Here is a 17,092-nt window from a genome sequence, read left to right on the forward strand (position 1 = left end):
TTTCGAATGAGTTTCTTCTCTGATTCAGTGAAATAATGTGTCAGCAAACTTCAAACACGTTCTGTACTGCGGACCAGCTCGCCAAACACATCAACTACTCACCCACATAGGCAATGGCTTCATTTAACAACCGCTTGAAACTATAGATACATGGAAATCATGTGTGTATCAAAGATAAGTTGTGTTAATACCTCAAAAGTAAAACATTGCAAGGGAACACGTCACAAACAGAGATTTAAAAACAAATCTAAATGGACATTTGGTGGATCTCTCACAGCTTTTCAGGAATTACGATAACACTTGAGGGAGATTTCTTCTTTCTGTCAAACCAGTCATACACACATCCTCATCCACACGAGCACAACTCCTTCAGGATAAAGTTGCAAGGTTGTTAAACACTATCTAGCTTATATTACGGTGATACAAAAAAAAAACACACACAAACATAATACATTATGTAAAATCTAACCAAACACGACTGAAATGCGAACAACTTAAATTACACCATAAATAAGAACATGTTTTGTCTGTAATGCGAAACAAGAAATGTGCAATGAGTTTAAAACAAAGATATTTCGAACACAAAATGCTGCCAAGACGTTTTCTTGCTTTGTCACGACCAGTTATTGATCTTAAGCTGCACATTTGCAATGTGGTAACAGCAGCACCAGTCACCGGTCATCAGTCATGTACGTCTCACACTCACCACAACGATGAGAGATACACGTGTGTAACCCGCAACCATACTTCACTTCAATGAGTCGTCTCTACAACTTAGTGCTGAATAACACTGTTATTATTGTATATAAATTAACATATCTTAGTGATATCACTGTGTCACGTCCAGTTCTCTCTTTCCTTAATGTTCTTAATGGCTGAGAAACTTCTGAGGCCAGTACTGATGGGAAAATCAGCAGACTGGCTTTGTCTGTAGAAATGCAAACAGACTGTTAGTGTACATATCAGCAGTATCAGTGTTTTTACTGGTTTGTGTATTTAGGATAATCTCAGGAAAAGGAAGAGAATAGCTTCATCACTGTCCAGGCCGTGTTCAGTGGGACAAGCCAGGTCCCTTCTCTCAGTTATCACTATGAATGTTATTGTGCGTCCTTTTCAACAGGAGTACACGACCCGAGCAGCTCTCCAGACTCATAGCGCCGTTAGTGTGAAGGTCTGGAGAAACAACTGGGGGGGGGGGGCCACACGATTAATGCCACGCACACGTAAAAGGAAACGCAAATATTCCTCAGGCGTTCTCCCCCCTTTTAATACACGAGAGCACCGGACTGAAGGTTTGTGGTGAGAACTGGTGACCTCCACTGACCTTGGTGTTCAGTGCGTCTCCACTAATAGATCCCAACGTCGTCAATCAGTCAAACAGCCACTGGGACATAACTCTGCAGCTCGCTTCTCACAGGAACTGATGGGTAAAAAACACAAGTAGACGTTCCCCTGATCCAGCCAATAGCGGAGGGAGCGACTTCTACCTTCAAGGTGCTTGACATGCACGTCGTTTCCATGCTGTCAGACTCCTATTTATAAGATTTAGGTTCTACCATAACGAGAATGGTACTGTCTGAGGGATGAAGCACTGATACAGAACAAGGTAAAATTCAAATTTCATACCTTCATGTTCAAGCACCGGAGTGATCATGAAAAGCCCCAATTTTCTCCTTTCAAGTGAAGTAAACATTCACACGCAGCTGCAGCCAAACCAACATATACTGAACTTTCAGTATCTGACCAAGAAACACTGTATAATGTGCAAAACACCATGAGCCGATTATCACTTTTCATGACTCTCTGCTGTATTAATCAATAACCAGACAGGAAGCTGTTTAGACGTCGTCACCATGACAAAAATAAGGAATGCTGGAACTGTCATGTCTGGATGCACTATCATCAGCAGACAGAGGAGGACAGAGGAGCAGGAAGAGGAGTGAGATGAGAGAGTGAGATGAGAGAGTGAGATGGAATCCCACACACTCAGAACACACCTCGAGTCAGTACGAGGATATTTCAAAGGGATGTGAGCAGCCTGAAAAGCAGACCGGGCCGATGTAGAGGACTTTTCACTGAGGAGGATGAACAGCTCTGGACACTTGTCTGTTATTTACGTTACACTTTTCTTTAGCAACGTGTGCAGGGCAACAGTAGCATTGCAACATTCATAAATTAAAAATCAATTTGATCTGAGAACCAGAAGGGCCAGAGCTGTGCATCTCCACCTTGTCACTGTGTGTAAGCATGTGTGTGTGTGTGTGTGTGTGTGTGTGTGTGTGTGTCAGTTTATGGATGAGGTTTAAAGGCCCCACGAGCGGCGTTGGTTGCAGCGTTAGCGGCAGCATTGGCGGCTGCCGTCTGAACCGTCTTGTTGGTCATGACTCCAGTCGCAAACTCCTGCTGAGCCTTCTCAAAACTGGCCCCGGTGGTCCGATAGAGAGCGTGCACCTGGAAAGAGTGGAGGAGAAATTAACTGGAATCAAGCACATTGGTCAGAGAACAAACTCTGACTTTAAAATGTTCAGACAATGTATTGTAAATAGTTATTGATGGCATACAAATAATATGCATCATTAAAAGAAAAGAATGTACTAGCTGCCCGACAAAATTGGTTGATAAGAGCCTTTCATAGATATATCGATATTTGTGTTTACAATGGAAAACCAATAACCAATGCAGAAAAGATATATTTTACAATTTTTTATTCTATTTTCTTCATGTAAGGTCTATATATTTGATTGTATTCTTTTCATTTACAGCTACTTATAATGGAGTTTATGATTAAACTTTAAAATATCAAGCCTCAATTGTGACAAGGGTTTGATATCCAAATCAGAGTGAAAAAATGCTAATTTAAAAAAGAATACACATATGTTGGCTGATATATGGGTATTGGAAATCCTTTATCGCTATCAGCGTTGTCTCATAAAACACTTTCATCATTTTTACCTCTGCCTTTCAGTTTCTCACATTTGTGATTGAGTGAATTAACCAGGTCTGCTGTGACGTTGGAGTGATCTGTGATCCTGTTACCTTTTTAAACATGATGAGCGAGCCCACGGACAGTGCAGTGAACAGAGCTGCGATCAGCAACATGATGATGCCCACTGGGATGCTGGCGTTCAGACCAGTTAAAGCTGTAATCCAGCCACTGGAAGAAAAAATAACATAACAAAACAAATGTAAAGTAACTTCACCACACACTCAACAGAAATACAGAAGGAGGAAAAGCCCCCGACCAAATACTGACCATGTTCCCCAGCCGGTGATGCCGATAGTTTGCAGGACGTGAACTCCAAACTGACAGATGTAGACGAAGAAGAAGACAAAGAAGCGGAACGAGCTGTCACTCCTGTGGTGGAGATAGAAAACAAGATTAGTGAGAGACAATAAGACATTTCTTCGACTGTGGTACTAATAAACATCAGTTCCCCTCTACTTTCCTCAGCTGTGAAAGTCTTTATCCATGACTTTACATTACACTATCTTCCCGTACAGAAACTAATTATCTGGTGTTGGTTGGTGTGGAGTGAGAGATTGAGAGGAGGATAATGACTTTTACTAGGTCAAGGACTAACTGCCTTTTTAAAGACAACTGCCAACTCTTCTTTACTAACTTCATACCTAGACGAGCAAGCCTGAAATCCTGACCAACCAGTGAGCTTATGTTCACTCATGTTTCTTATGGGTCTGGCCCCCTCTTCTGTTCAGACTAATTCCATCAGTCCTGAAACTGTTAGGACCAATCACAACCATTTAACTAAAATGGATCTGCTATCGTGAAGTTATCTTAAATAACAAACTAGACAGTCGATTTACTGTAAAAGAAGAAAAGAACCACTGAATACGCTGCATTTGTTGATATGACAAACCCATGTAAAACAGAAAGGAACTGCAGGGATCCAGACCTGTTTGTGTTTGGTGATGCCAGGCACATGTTTTTCTACAGAGTCGTGTGTGTGTGTGTGTTTCTTTCCACTGTTGCACAAGGCAGTGTAACTGTCCAGCTGCTTACCTGAAAGCCCCGTAGAGCGGTCTGTACCAGCAGACGAAAGAACAGGGGGTGAACAGCAGGAACCAGAGCATCGCCAGGCCAAAATCGATACCACGGGAAGCATCCACACAGAACCAGGCCAGGCAGCCGAACATGTTCACAAAGAGCGTGCCTGCATGGACTGGAACAACATGAACATCTTTAGTGTCATTAGAGTAAAAGATTAAAGTGAATTATAGTTATAGAAATGAACACAAATCAGTTTTTCTTCTCATCATTTGATAAAAGAGCAGACAAATGTGTTTCATGGTAATACACTTGCAATACATGAGTTTAAGTTGCCAACCAATGTTCAGATGTGTGTAATGATTATATTCACTGGGTAAAACTGTTCATTTATGGATGTGACAGATGATATAGAGAGCTTCTTTCCTGTCTTTATTCATAGTTGTGGTCTTTCATTCTGAGAGTGTTATTTCTTCATTTCCCATTCAGATTCAACCTCTTTTACTCAAGTAGCTCCTGCTTTTCTGCAAATTTTCTCTGCTCCCTCAGATGAAGTGCTTCTACACCGACGTCTTGTACTTCAGTTTGAGAAGCAACCTGAGAGTGAGGAGAAGGAGTCTCCATAATGATCCACTTACAGATCCAAAGGTTGTACATGATCTTGACTGTCTTCTGGAACTCTACAGGAATGTCCACAGCAATATCATGGTAGAAACATGGGCCGACGGGGAACTTCTCTGGCAGTGGAGGCCAGTTGTTCTTACGCCCTGTGAAGAGAAAGGAAACAGTGTTTGGATGATGTGTTTTGAGTAATAGTGTCAGAAGTTAACATCTTGGTTAATATAGTATGACGCATACTAATATGAAGTGTGTGTGCAAGTGTTGAAACAATTGAATGAAACATTCTTGCGTTTAGTAAAATCATAAAAAGAAAAGGTGGTCAGGTGTGAGTGAACAGAAAAATAGGACTTTTTATTTTATTGCAAATAACCTGGATAGAAATGGAAATGCCTCGGATATTTGGATGACACTAATTAGGAACTTTGAATGGAAAACAACCTACTCTAAATTTGTCTTAAAACCGATGATAGCATTCCTTTCCTGATTGTTTTTTCCCTGTTTTTAGATTATTCCTGACATAAGGCCACAAGGCATAAAGTTCAACTATATTTTAAACACTGTATCACACGTTATCAGACCTCATCGTACCACTTTCCCTGCTGGATACTAACATGTTTAAGTTTACTTAACCCACATAATAAAATGAGAGATAAGGACCCCAGTCCACATACTGTGTATCTGCAAAATATCAACACTTATTTCACTTACATCACAAACTGAATACTGTGTCACACATGTACTTCTTGAGACTTGTCCACACGGTCATTGGTCTCGGATTAATCTGTAATGACCACTCATTCTCAGAAGGTTAATGTGAGGTGAGTGGGTGAATGAAGTGGCTGATTGAAGGTCTGACTGACTGACCTCCCGCGGCTCCGTGAGACTGCAACTCTTTCTCGCGACGATCAAGCTCCGCTGCTTTCTTCTCTAACTCCTCCTGCCTTCTCAACAACTCAGCCTGAACACGTGCTTGGTCCTAACAAAGACACAGAAAGGCACTTGAAATTCACTGCGCAGCATCTGACAGGAGTTATGATATCCAATAAGGTGAGTAATGAAAGATATTTTCCACTCAGGTAAGCTTGGGCGTGTTAGTTTGAGAAGGAAAAGAGGGGGTTAGGGTTGGAAACGCAATCAGCTCCTGCTGTCAACTCACTTGTCTTCTTCAGTTAGTAAGGAACTGGCTCTAAAATTCTACTGCAAAGGGAAAGCTACAGGTGGGGAAAAGGCTTCAAATGGATTCGCACTATTCAAGACGGGGACATGAAGGGGTGCAGGAGACACCAGATGACAGACAGTACCTCATTACGCCTTGGCTGGGCCATCAGAGAACAGATGATTATATAAAGGAAAGGTGGAAGAAAGGTGAACCAGACGCAAAGACAGAGTCTGTATAGTGTTACAATGTAGTGAATCAAAATGCTGAGAGCATGTGAAGTTAAACTAGACTGGACCAGTAACATTTAAAAGTAAAACAGATTAATTTGCATATATATATGAGCATGTTCTGTGTGTAGTACCTGAGTCTGTTGCTGTGAATAAGCTGGTGGCTCTTCTGTGGGCTTCATGATGGCAGGTTGTGTGTTCTGGGCTGGGGCAGGAGTTGATTTGGGGGCATTTCCAGGGGCTGCCTGTAAACCAGCAAAGACCTGATATCTTAATATTTACCCAATCAAAAGACAGACACTGAATAAAAACTGTAAATCCTCTGTGACTGAGAGGTGGAGGAAGAGAGAAAGAGGGTTGTGGAAAAAGAAAAATGAGGTAATTGTCTCAGAAGCACACAAACACATGCAAGCTGACCGTTCTGCCGTCTGTGAAGGGGTTATATTCCTCCAGACCACCAGGAGGGGCAGACCGGGTCACTTGTGTCACAGAGGGATCCTACAGGACAGAGAAGGGTTCAGGGAGGTCAAGAAGGCTACAACTACCAAATCAAAAGCTTATTTTTTTAGCTGATTGTTTTTTTTCCTGACCAATAGCTTATACGAAGAACCACAGCTATCCACAATCACTGGGTCAAGTTCTGATCAGTTATCATTGATTTGTTAACAGTGTGAACAGGGAGCAGGGCGAGCATGCAATGCATTACAATATACTTATACTTATATATTTACTATATTCTATTGGAAGTGGTCTTGACTTTGACCAGAAGAATCTGATTCTAACTACTTGGGCCGGAAGTGTGAGGAAATCTGAGGAACAGCCTTGTGCTCAAAACATCACTGGCTCGTAAATCCTTTAAGGGAAGCTTTGTGATGTTCTATTGTTCCAGCACAAACTTATGAAAAGATAGATTTTTTTCTGGATGTGTGTGTGTGTGTGTTATACTGTTTATACTGTTTTGAGCTGGAGGCGAGCAACCACGTGACATGAATAACCCAACCTCTTGCATTTTAACCCCACCCACCTTTGAGCACACCCTTTAAATTGAGGGGGAGGAACTCAACAGCTGATTCACCTGTGAACAGTTGTGCTGATGTCTGCCACTGTGATGGCAGCAAGAGGTGGACGGTAAGACAGCTCACAAAGGAGAACACACACACCTGTGTGCATCGTGTGGAACACAGGGACCGAATGCAGTGGCACAAACAGACATGATCTTAGCCAACCCAGCTGTGAACGTGGAAGGGAATGGCTAAGCTACGATGAGCAGGGAGGCTTCAGTGTGCTGTGCTACGTGTCCCAGCACAGTGGGACGAATCCCCGCGAAGGAAACCAAACCAATGCTGCAACACCTCTTCAACAATGAGACGTGTAAACCTCCTGCGTCCCAGCGACATGTACAAACACACAATGTACCTGTCTGATGCTAGCAGCTAGCTAGCTAACAACAGGTGTCTTTAGGTCAATATGCGTTAACACAACGTGAGAAACAAAGCGCCCCCCGTGTGTTAGGGAGTCAGTCGTAGCTTCCGTCACGACCCCGACAGTCATAGTGTGTGAGTAACGAGACACATAACGTGGAGAGTGTTTACCAAGCCGCTAGCTAGCTATCGAGCTACTAGCCAAGACAGTTAGCCGGGATGCTAACCGGCCTCAATGGGTTTCCAAGCCGGTAAGCTAGGCTAGGCTAGCTACCTGGAAGGGGTTGCTGAAGTCCGGGTCCGCGAACGGGTTGCTGTCAAAATCGGACATGGCTGTCGCCTCTCTGGAAGCAGTTCACTGAGCGGAAGAGGCCCCCCGGTTCTGCGGGGAAGGTTCGGGTCTGTACGGTGACTGCCTCTCTCTGCTGCCTCGCAGTCTTCCCCCGCCTCCGGCTGATGGAGACCCCCTCGGTTAGCAAGTTAGCCAGTAGCGGGGACAAAAATGGCAGAAGAGGAGAGGATGCGTGACGAGCGGCGCCCGTGACGTCACCGCTTCAGCACCGCGGACAGCATGACGTCACCACAGGTACACGACCACGGATGATGTTATTACCTGTAATTCATCGATAACAGAGAACATGTGATGATTAGAAATAATCACTCAGCATAGGTTCAGATAATAGGAGGCTGGGGGGGTCAAGTTTCCATCTCTTATGGAGGACAACAATAACATAAGCACAAACAAATAAACAAATACACACAAAACAGACATAGTTTGATGGTCAAAAAGGTTATTCTATAATAATATAACGGGACTTTTCAAAAAGAAGGTTAGAAAGTGCTTCTCAAACACAGAAACGGAAAGATTACATACACAAAGACATAAGAAATCTAGATAAAAATGTGGGTTATTCCATAGTCCTGGAGCCCTTACAGATGGCGCTCCACCAGTGTCACCTCCTCACCCTGGGAACCAAGAGCAACAGATGAACTGCAGATCTGAGATTAGGAGCAGGTATCTACAGGATTAGAAGGTCAGTGATTTAAGAGGGGGTAATGCCGCTAAGATATTTAAAAACTAGCATTAAAATGTTAATCCATTCTGAGCGTGACACGTAGCCAGCTCAATAAGGTCAGATTTGGGATATTGTGTTCATACTTTTGAGCTCTGGCTGCCACATTCTGAGCAAGTCAGGGACAGTCGATGGATTTATGGGGCAGGTCCTGCAAATAATGAGTAACAGTAATCAAGATGGCTGTAGACAAAAGCATGAATAAAAGTCTGTGCCTCGATGAATTTGAGAAATAATCACATTTTCGCTTTCTTAATTTTCTGCATTGGTTTTTTTATTTCTCTAATCATATATTTTTTTGTATTTCTACATTTCTACCATTTATTTATTTATATCATTCAATCATCAATACACTGATAACATTCCAGTGATAGCAATTAGCCAATCATGTAAATCTTATTTATGTTGGGGGGCTTTAAAGGACAATAAATGATATAAGTAGAAATCAATACATAAAGTATTAATTTAAAACATGAAACAAATGGTTTTATCACAAGGAGGAATTCTGTAATTCTATGTTTATTCTTTATTTTATCTTCACATTTACTTGTGTATTCTTGTCATTTTGTTGTCCTTCAGATTCCTCCTACTTCTGTGTTTATGTAGAAATCTTGCCTCTCTATTTCCATCAATACAGTGCACACAACAGTACATGGCAGCTTCATTATTCAGCCAGAGACGCAACACACTACTGCCTGGTCTCGTCTTTTCTGTTTGAGTTTAATATTCTACTTTTACTGTTACAAATTGTGAAATGCTGTTATGCAAATCAACCAAAAATAAACTCCCAGTGTTTGTATTCCAGGCTTGTAAACCTGGTTATTTAAAAAAAAATTAATATGCAATTTCCTGTCAGCATGTGGATACTATTTATTTCTATAAAATTATATTTTATCACCCAGAAACACAATTAAAATAAAAAAAACTCCTGTTCTGAATTTTTTCCAGTTCTTTTCTGAATGTATACCACACAGCATTTGAGCTCTTGTCGGAAAAATACCACAGCAATCTCCTCTTTGTCATAATTATGATTACGTTAACGATGATTGTTAATGCCTGTGAAAATAGAGCTGGAGAGGCAAACCCCTGATTGCCTATTCTTAATTTCGTGTCTGTATTGTATTTTTATGTCCAGGACCCCTTGAAGACTAGAGGTATACCCATGTGCTTCTAATGGGGAACCTCAAATAAACTAAACTAAACAGTGACCTCTTTCTCAGCGGAAATCCAAGACAATTTACTGTAAATCATCTCACTTATGAGAAGTATCAGAGCTCGTTTGGTGAGTGTGCTTTTCCACATTCCCACTTAAAGCGTCTCTTAGTTACCAAAAGTGGCCACTTGGGGGAGCTACGGTCCAATAGGTCTCCTCAACCCGTTTTGCAGAATCCTTTCTCATTTGCCGTCAATTTATTTTCATTCAAACGAAGGGTGACCATGTGAAGAACATCACATCAGTTGACAGCCTGTAAATGTGATTTAAACATTTAAGCACCATTTACCCAGATTAAGTTTCAATTGAAGAACAAATGCTATTAGGTGGAAATCTTACAGTATGTGCCAAATGATGGCGCTTAAGATATTCTCTTTTATTGTTCCAATCCTTTTGCTCATATTTAAACAAAGGCACTGGGCTGCTTTGGTTTTGTCGTAGCCTAACACCTGATACTATTAACCTGAACTCTTCTGCCTCTGCTCATAAGTAAATCTGCCTCCTCACACACAGATACTTTATGCATTTTGCTTTATATACTGTACCTATATACTGTGCCACATTGATGAGCAAAACCAAACCGTGAATTCATTGCAATTCAACTCACTCCTCTCCATATAAACATTCTCCATCACACACGCATACACACATGCACAAAAAGAGCATCGGTTCCCTCCCTAATCTTGTATTAATGGACCCAATCACAGACTCTATGAATAATCAATGGCCAGTGGTCTGCAACCGCAGTGCTGAGACCTTGAGTGAAACTGAATTTTCCTAATAAGACACTCACACACCTTGAGGCCCTAATAAGCCCTAATGCACTGTGGGTTAAGAATACGTCACATGGTTTGTTTGCTGCAGAATGTGAAAGATAAACATGCTGTTCCAGGCTGTGCAGTTTGTGTGTGCGTGTATGTATGTACTGTATATATGTGTGTATGTGTGTGTTAATGGTGTGAAAGCGAGGACCTGTCTGCCCTTGTCCGCTCTCTCCTGACTCTTCACTGCTGCTTCCCTCAGTTGACTCTGTGTGGAAACAACCGCTTTGGCTAATAGCTGCTGCATTAGTCTCTTAACCAGCTGGTCATGGCCATTTAGTAATGTTCATTAGGTTGCAGACAAGAGTGGATAGGTGTGATAGTTCACTTCCCGCTGTTGACTGTATAGAAAGACGGAAAAGAGAGACGGAGAGTGGATAGAGAACGAGAGAGCGGGGCAGAAAGACAGACAGACGGACAGACAGAAGGAGAGGGAGCAGAGAAGCAATTTACTGGCCAACATGACAACCAAGTGTTAAAAGCTGCAGATGCAATTATCATATTGCCCTGAATAAGAACCTTGTGCATAATTAGATCTCATTAAGGTCTATGAGTGTTATTTTAGGGCTCTGAAAGGTTGGATAAGCAGGACTTGATATTATGGGTTATTAATGCTGCAACATCTGGTGCCATTCTGGCAATATTACGACCAGCATTACCAGCGCATAGTGAAATACAAAGCAGCACACATTATTTTTATGTTAATGTGCTGATGGAGATATAAATAGATACTGTATATAGGTAAGTAGGAATATTATGGCTTTCTATGGGCGGTGTGTTTATGCATGTGAATTTGTTTGTGCTGATGACCAGTCAGAGCACATTACACACCGCGGGGGGAAACAGCCCTCAGTCGCCGGAAAAGCGATTGATTCTCCATTTCCATATTAATGAGCAGATTTGTTAAGAGCCTGCAGGAGAGGGAGAAAATAACAGGGTCTTCATAGGGCACGACATTTATAAATAAAGCTGATGCAGAGAAAAATGGAAATTAAACCTTTTAGTTTAATAAATTTGAAGCGTCCGCAGCAAAGCGAGCGATTTGCATTTCCATTTGTGGCCAAATAATGAGAGTGCGGGACCATGATGATGATGCTGCTCGCGCTGCCTTCGGGTCTCAAACAGTCAGACAATCACTCCAGTGAACATCCCTCCACATCGATGTCATTAGCTCAGGCCTGTTAACTCTGCTACTTGGCTCCAAGATTATTTGGTGAAGTAGAGATTCCTATTATCACTTTGAAAGAAGACTCAGGTTGTGCTCCAAGTAAAAATGTATTCACTTTAGCATTTTCTTTATATCTGGACTAGCATGTGTGTGTGAATGTGATTTTTTCCGTGAATATTCAACATCCTCCAAACATTCAGGTGCCACTTTTAAAATCTTTTGTTGTTTTAAAACAAAGCTGTCACAAAGAGTCTACGTCTTTCGCTCTGCCTCTCTCACGGACACGTGCACTCAGACGTGCACACAACTCGCGCAAACACACACACACACACACACACAAAGCATCACTGATTGAATTTATTGTGGAATGGATGTTGACTAGACCACTCCAAGTAGGCTAGATTGTTGTTGTTCCCAGATTGACAGACAGACCCAGAGCGGCTGATTGAAAGTGCCTTTTAGCTTGCTCTCACTGTATATTTGATTTGGCAAAATGGAAGGGGAGTCCAGTCTTTTCCCAGGATGCAAACACAAGCCCCTGTGTTTGTGTGGGAGTGTGTATGTGTGTTTATGTATTTGTGTGGCCCAAGCGCACATTGACTGGTGGATGCTTTAGTAAATGCTGCATAAAATGTCCCCCTTTCAGGTATTAATTGAATAATGCAAGCACTCCTCCTGTCAGCCATCAAGTGGGCCACTTTCTCAGTGGCCTGCAGCTTTTCCCCTTGCTTGTGAATTGACTAGATTTATCTGTGTTGTTCCAGCCAATGGATGCCATTTGTTCCAAATGTTTGACATAAAGATGCAAAGAGCAGAGGCGTGCACTCATAAAATAAGCTTCCAGACTGTTGTTTTACAGCCCAAAGGGACCGATGGGAGTGAGGGGAGGGGGGTGGTAGGGGGGGGCGCTTGCTGAGTCAACGGCGTGTTAAAGTTCTCCTTCAACCAATGATGTGTTGAAAGGGAACAATTGCTGCCATAAAGAAAGCCAGAGGGACGTGAGGGGGAAGAGAAGGAAAAGGAGCATGGAGGATGGGAGTGCAGTTGGAGGAGCGATGGGCAGCGTTGTGCTAAATATGCCTACTTATTTTCCATGCTTTTAATGGGACACATCTCATTGACTGCCTTATGTCCGCTCCCGAACTGTAAAAGATATTTAGCTTTGCACCTGCAGGAAACTCCACATAATAAAGACAATGCGGACACGCGGAGCCTTTGCTGAATGTGCTCGATGCTTTCTAATGCTGCCAAGACAACCGTGGCATTAATGCAGCTTGTAAGGAATAAAACTGGTTACCCTCCAAGTTGCATTTAACTTGTCTTTGAATTGAAATGATGTGAAATTGAGATCAATCAGAATATCCTTCCATTTAGCAGGAGACAGTGGTGCGGCCTGTATTGTGTGTGTATGGATCAGACTTATAGGTGTGTGTGTGTGTGTGTGTTTGTGTGATGTGCACATTGAGGTTCGATTTGCTGATTTAGCACCCCTCTAATTTTCCACAGGGTAATACTTGCCGTACCTGCTGCCATCTGTTTTTATTACCCGGCCGAATATGTTTGTCTAAGGATATCAATAATCATAAACAAAGCCATGACTCTTTCACCTCTCCCCCGGCACGCTGCTCTCAATGCCCGCGTCGGTCTCTCACACAAGGCTGCGTCCCTGCTCGTCCTCCTGATTGCGCGCAGTCCACATATTTCAACGTGTAATTGGTGAAAAGCAAACATTATCAAACCCAGTTTCCATCAAACCGTCCTCACACATAACAGTAGATACCTGCGCACACATAAATCCACACACAGCGCGCCGTGGCTCATGCCTTGACTGAGTGTGTGCTCTCCTATTACAGACAGTAATTACCGTCAGTCACCCTGTGTGTCCATAACAAGCCAGCATAATGCCCTAATCAGGCCTGGATTAATCCAACCCTCTCTCTAATCACTCTAAAAGTGATTTATATTGTTTTTCCTGTTCGGAACAAATGAAATCTGTAGCCTAAATTAATACTGGCTTTTCATCACTGGGAAGTTAAAAAGCCAGTAACCATCACTTTCTTGCCATTAAGGCTGCGTCTGACAACACATGCCCATACACACACCCTCGCACACACACACATGGTTGCATGTGTATTTAATAATATTTTTATTATATAAAAATATATTCAATTAACTTCACAAACTAATTCCATTAGTCTTCTGCTGAGAAAGGCCCTAAGAACAAGTAAATGGAATCGTCAGAGGAATAAAAACACTGTTATTGCCATGAGTTTATATTCCATATCTTTGTTTTGTTTAATAATTACCATTAGATTTGGTCGCTTCTACATTGATCAATTCTTTTTCAAGAACTTTTCAAGCTCTAAATGAAGTGAACCAAGATTCTATCGGCCGGCCTCGTACTGTACGTTGGCGCCGGAATATTTTTGCATCGTAATGGACACAAAATCATTTTTTTTTATCCATCTACCAATTATTCTGATGAAAAATGCTCTATATCATTCTGTACAAGTCATTTGTCAAATTGCATCAGCCACATTCTCGCAATTTCTTGGTCCCCAGTTTTCATTTAAGATAGCACGCCTTCTATTTTGGTCCATGCCTCCTACTTTGTTTCATTTCCATTGTTAAACAAATCAATTCCAACCCTGACTCACTTCCCACTGTTTTTCATTATGAAGAACGAAGCCTCGACACGAATCGTAACAGAACCCTGAAATGTCCTGCTCACTATTCAGTCTGTGCTCGGAATACAAACCCAACTCACAAGACGCACATTTAACAAATGCAAATTGTGAGCCAATCTGGTCAAGCTATCAGGGCTCCCGCTTCCATATTCATTTCCTGCGCCCCGCTTTTCACAAACTCCAAAAACAATCCCGGGGTTAACCTGAAAGGGATGGGAAATGGAGATCTGACAGTGTCCACTGTCTTGCTCTCTTTTCTCCTCCTTTATCTCTTTCTCTTCCACACCGTCTCTCACCTTTGTTCCCCCCTTTCCTCCCTCGTCTCTCCCCTCTCCTCTCCCCTCAATCCCCTCTCCCCTGTTCTCTTCATGCTGTGTAATTCTCATCTTACACACTCTGTTGCTCTGGAATATGAATAATGCATGGTGTGTGAGAAATCCTCAATCTCATGCTTGGCTCCCAGTGAGCATTACGGAGCTTGCATCTCTATTATGGAGATGAATAGTAGAGAGGGGAATATCGCATAGGATACGCTATAACTTCACTGTTTGTTTTCTGCATTAAAGCCCCAATCTGGGATTTCTTTAAGTACATATGAATTATGTATAAAAATAAACGAGTAGAAGCTCGCTGATGAAAAATACTGTCAAAACTTTTATAAACCCCCATATCGTCACCACGGTGTCACAGTACAAATAAATATAAACAAGCACAAAGAATATTTACAGCTTCAGAATGGATTTAAAATTCATATGCAATTGTACGCTGCCAGCCCTTGAAAAATTATTTATTTTCAGTTAATCAATTTTTTATGGAGAACTGCTTTAGATTCAATCAGATAATGCTATAAAAAACAGTGCCATAGCATTTTTGCCATGGTGCGTTAAAGTTATTTTGTTTTTTTCTACTTTCTCTGTGATTTGATTGTTATGGAAATTATCAGATGGCAACTGCAGGGACGATGCATTTATGAATACAGGGGCCTTGCTGGGTGCAACATGAATCTTAGTCTGTGTGTGTCCAACCCATTGGCAATTCGTTGACGGCTGAAATGTGACGAATACAGATAACTAGGCAGAATCAGGTTGCTGCTCGCAGAGGAAAAAAGACACTTGTAAAAGGATAAAACTTGTCCTTTATAGCCTCATCACATGGGGATTAATGAATGCTTGAACCTTTCTGCAGACGTTAAAATCTACTCAAGTGACTGAGCTTTACTGCCCTTAGTCTGAACTCTGCACATTTCCAACAGTTTTGTAATCGTTCCGAGGATGTTTCCATAATCTTAACATTGAGTTTCTTCTGTTAAGTCAAATCCACATCAGGGATTCTTACAAGATGAGACTTTTCCAAAAAATCAAGTGTTTGTGAACTACATTGGGCTCGAACACGGAACACCTTTCAAAATATATTCAATAATGTGTCATTTAAAAGTGCATTTTACTGAATCAGGGATTATGCATGGATGTTTGGCATATAATTGGCCCCTCTCTGCGAATAAGGGCCCCTTGATCAGCCACTGAATGACATTCAATACAGGTACCTTTATATTCATTCAAGCTGTATCAAATCTCATACACTCATAGATATCAGTGACCTAAATACGGCTGAATTTAGATCCATGAATTATTCTCTGGCAAAACTGCGATTTAAATGTTTTAATGCAAGAAAACCTGAAAGAAAATTCCTGTGTTCGCCAGCTTGTTTGGATCCGCATCAAAATGTAATGAGTTCCTCTTTGACCCATGCAGTAGCCTTCTACCAAGTTTCCTTGAAATTCTCTCTGTGGTGTTTGTGTAATCTCACTAACAAATCATCAAGCAGACAGGTGAAAACACAACCTCCCTGGCTGAGGTAAAAATTGGAGAAGATTTTAGTTTCTCCGTTTAACCCAACTGCTTCTGACGGAGCCTTACGTATGCATCATGTGTGCGTTACTGTATGTACGAGCTGTGCTACCAGTGTTTTATGGGGTGTGTACACGCAATGAAAGCACTGAAGAGTTAAAGTGCTTTTCTACCATGCTCAAAGCCATGTGTCAGCACTAGACCACTAAATCCACACAACTCCCTTGAACAGTTTCCCTTCCTCTGATAGTCTATCATTCCTCTGTTTCAGGTGGCTGGCCACTGTGGCTGACGGGGCCGAGTCCTTGAGGAGATCATGTGTCTGTGGAAAGTACAGGACAGGCGCTGATGTTTGAGCTTTCAAACCAGTGTCCCTGTTGTTGCCCCCTTCGCTCCATCTCCGCCGCGGCTCATTCCCAATGTCTCTATGACAGAGGGCGGCCTGTTTGGCTTGGCACATACAATCATACATGACTTTGCATTGCTGGAGTGCCTTGCATTATATACAGGGAAAGGGATAATAAATAAAAACCATAATGTAATTTATTCTTTCCCTTTCTTTCTTTCTGATGCTCCAGAATACGTCTTTATCTTCCACCTTTATATTCCGGTTCCCTCAGTATTTCACATCATTTGTAACATAAAGCAGATATGGAGAAAATTATGGATTCAAAAACCTCCCCATTATTCCCTGCTGCTGAAACCTTACAGAAATATGCCTCCCATTGTGGTGGACATGGCTTCCACTTTCTGTCTTTTACATGCCCGTTTTGGATGAAGCCCAGATGAATCACGCTAACGACCTGGGCCCCGTGCTGCAGCACTGCTCCGAAATTAATATCTAAGGAATGG

At 41.9% G+C, this 17,092-nt stretch overlaps 1 protein-coding gene and 1 long non-coding RNA gene across 2 annotated transcripts; one reads left to right on the forward strand and one right to left on the reverse strand.

Annotated features, from left to right (window-relative positions):
* Positions 1 to 835: 835 nt before the first annotated feature.
* Positions 836 to 7,950, reverse strand: LOC128438017 (secretory carrier-associated membrane protein 1). Its single transcript, XM_053420352.1, has 9 exons — positions 7,706 to 7,950; positions 6,428 to 6,508; positions 6,145 to 6,255; positions 5,489 to 5,600; positions 4,642 to 4,770; positions 4,019 to 4,178; positions 3,254 to 3,355; positions 3,037 to 3,154; positions 836 to 2,451 (listed from the first exon to the last, which is right to left on the reverse strand). Exons 1-9 carry the CDS (start codon positions 7,760 to 7,762, stop codon positions 2,290 to 2,292), a joined length of 1,032 nt encoding a protein of 343 aa, XP_053276327.1. The 5' UTR covers positions 7,763 to 7,950; the 3' UTR covers positions 836 to 2,289.
* LOC128438019 (uncharacterized) lies at positions 7,044 to 16,782 on the forward strand. Its single transcript, XR_008338280.1, has 2 exons — positions 7,044 to 7,138; positions 16,512 to 16,782. It is a non-coding gene; the product is annotated as an uncharacterized LOC128438019 (long non-coding RNA).
* Positions 16,783 to 17,092: the final 310 nt, after the last annotated feature.

The sequence above is a fragment of the Pleuronectes platessa genome, chromosome 4, assembly GCF_947347685.1.
Source record: "Pleuronectes platessa chromosome 4, fPlePla1.1, whole genome shotgun sequence".
In the NCBI taxonomy this organism is placed as follows: Eukaryota; Metazoa; Chordata; class Actinopteri; order Pleuronectiformes; family Pleuronectidae; genus Pleuronectes; species Pleuronectes platessa.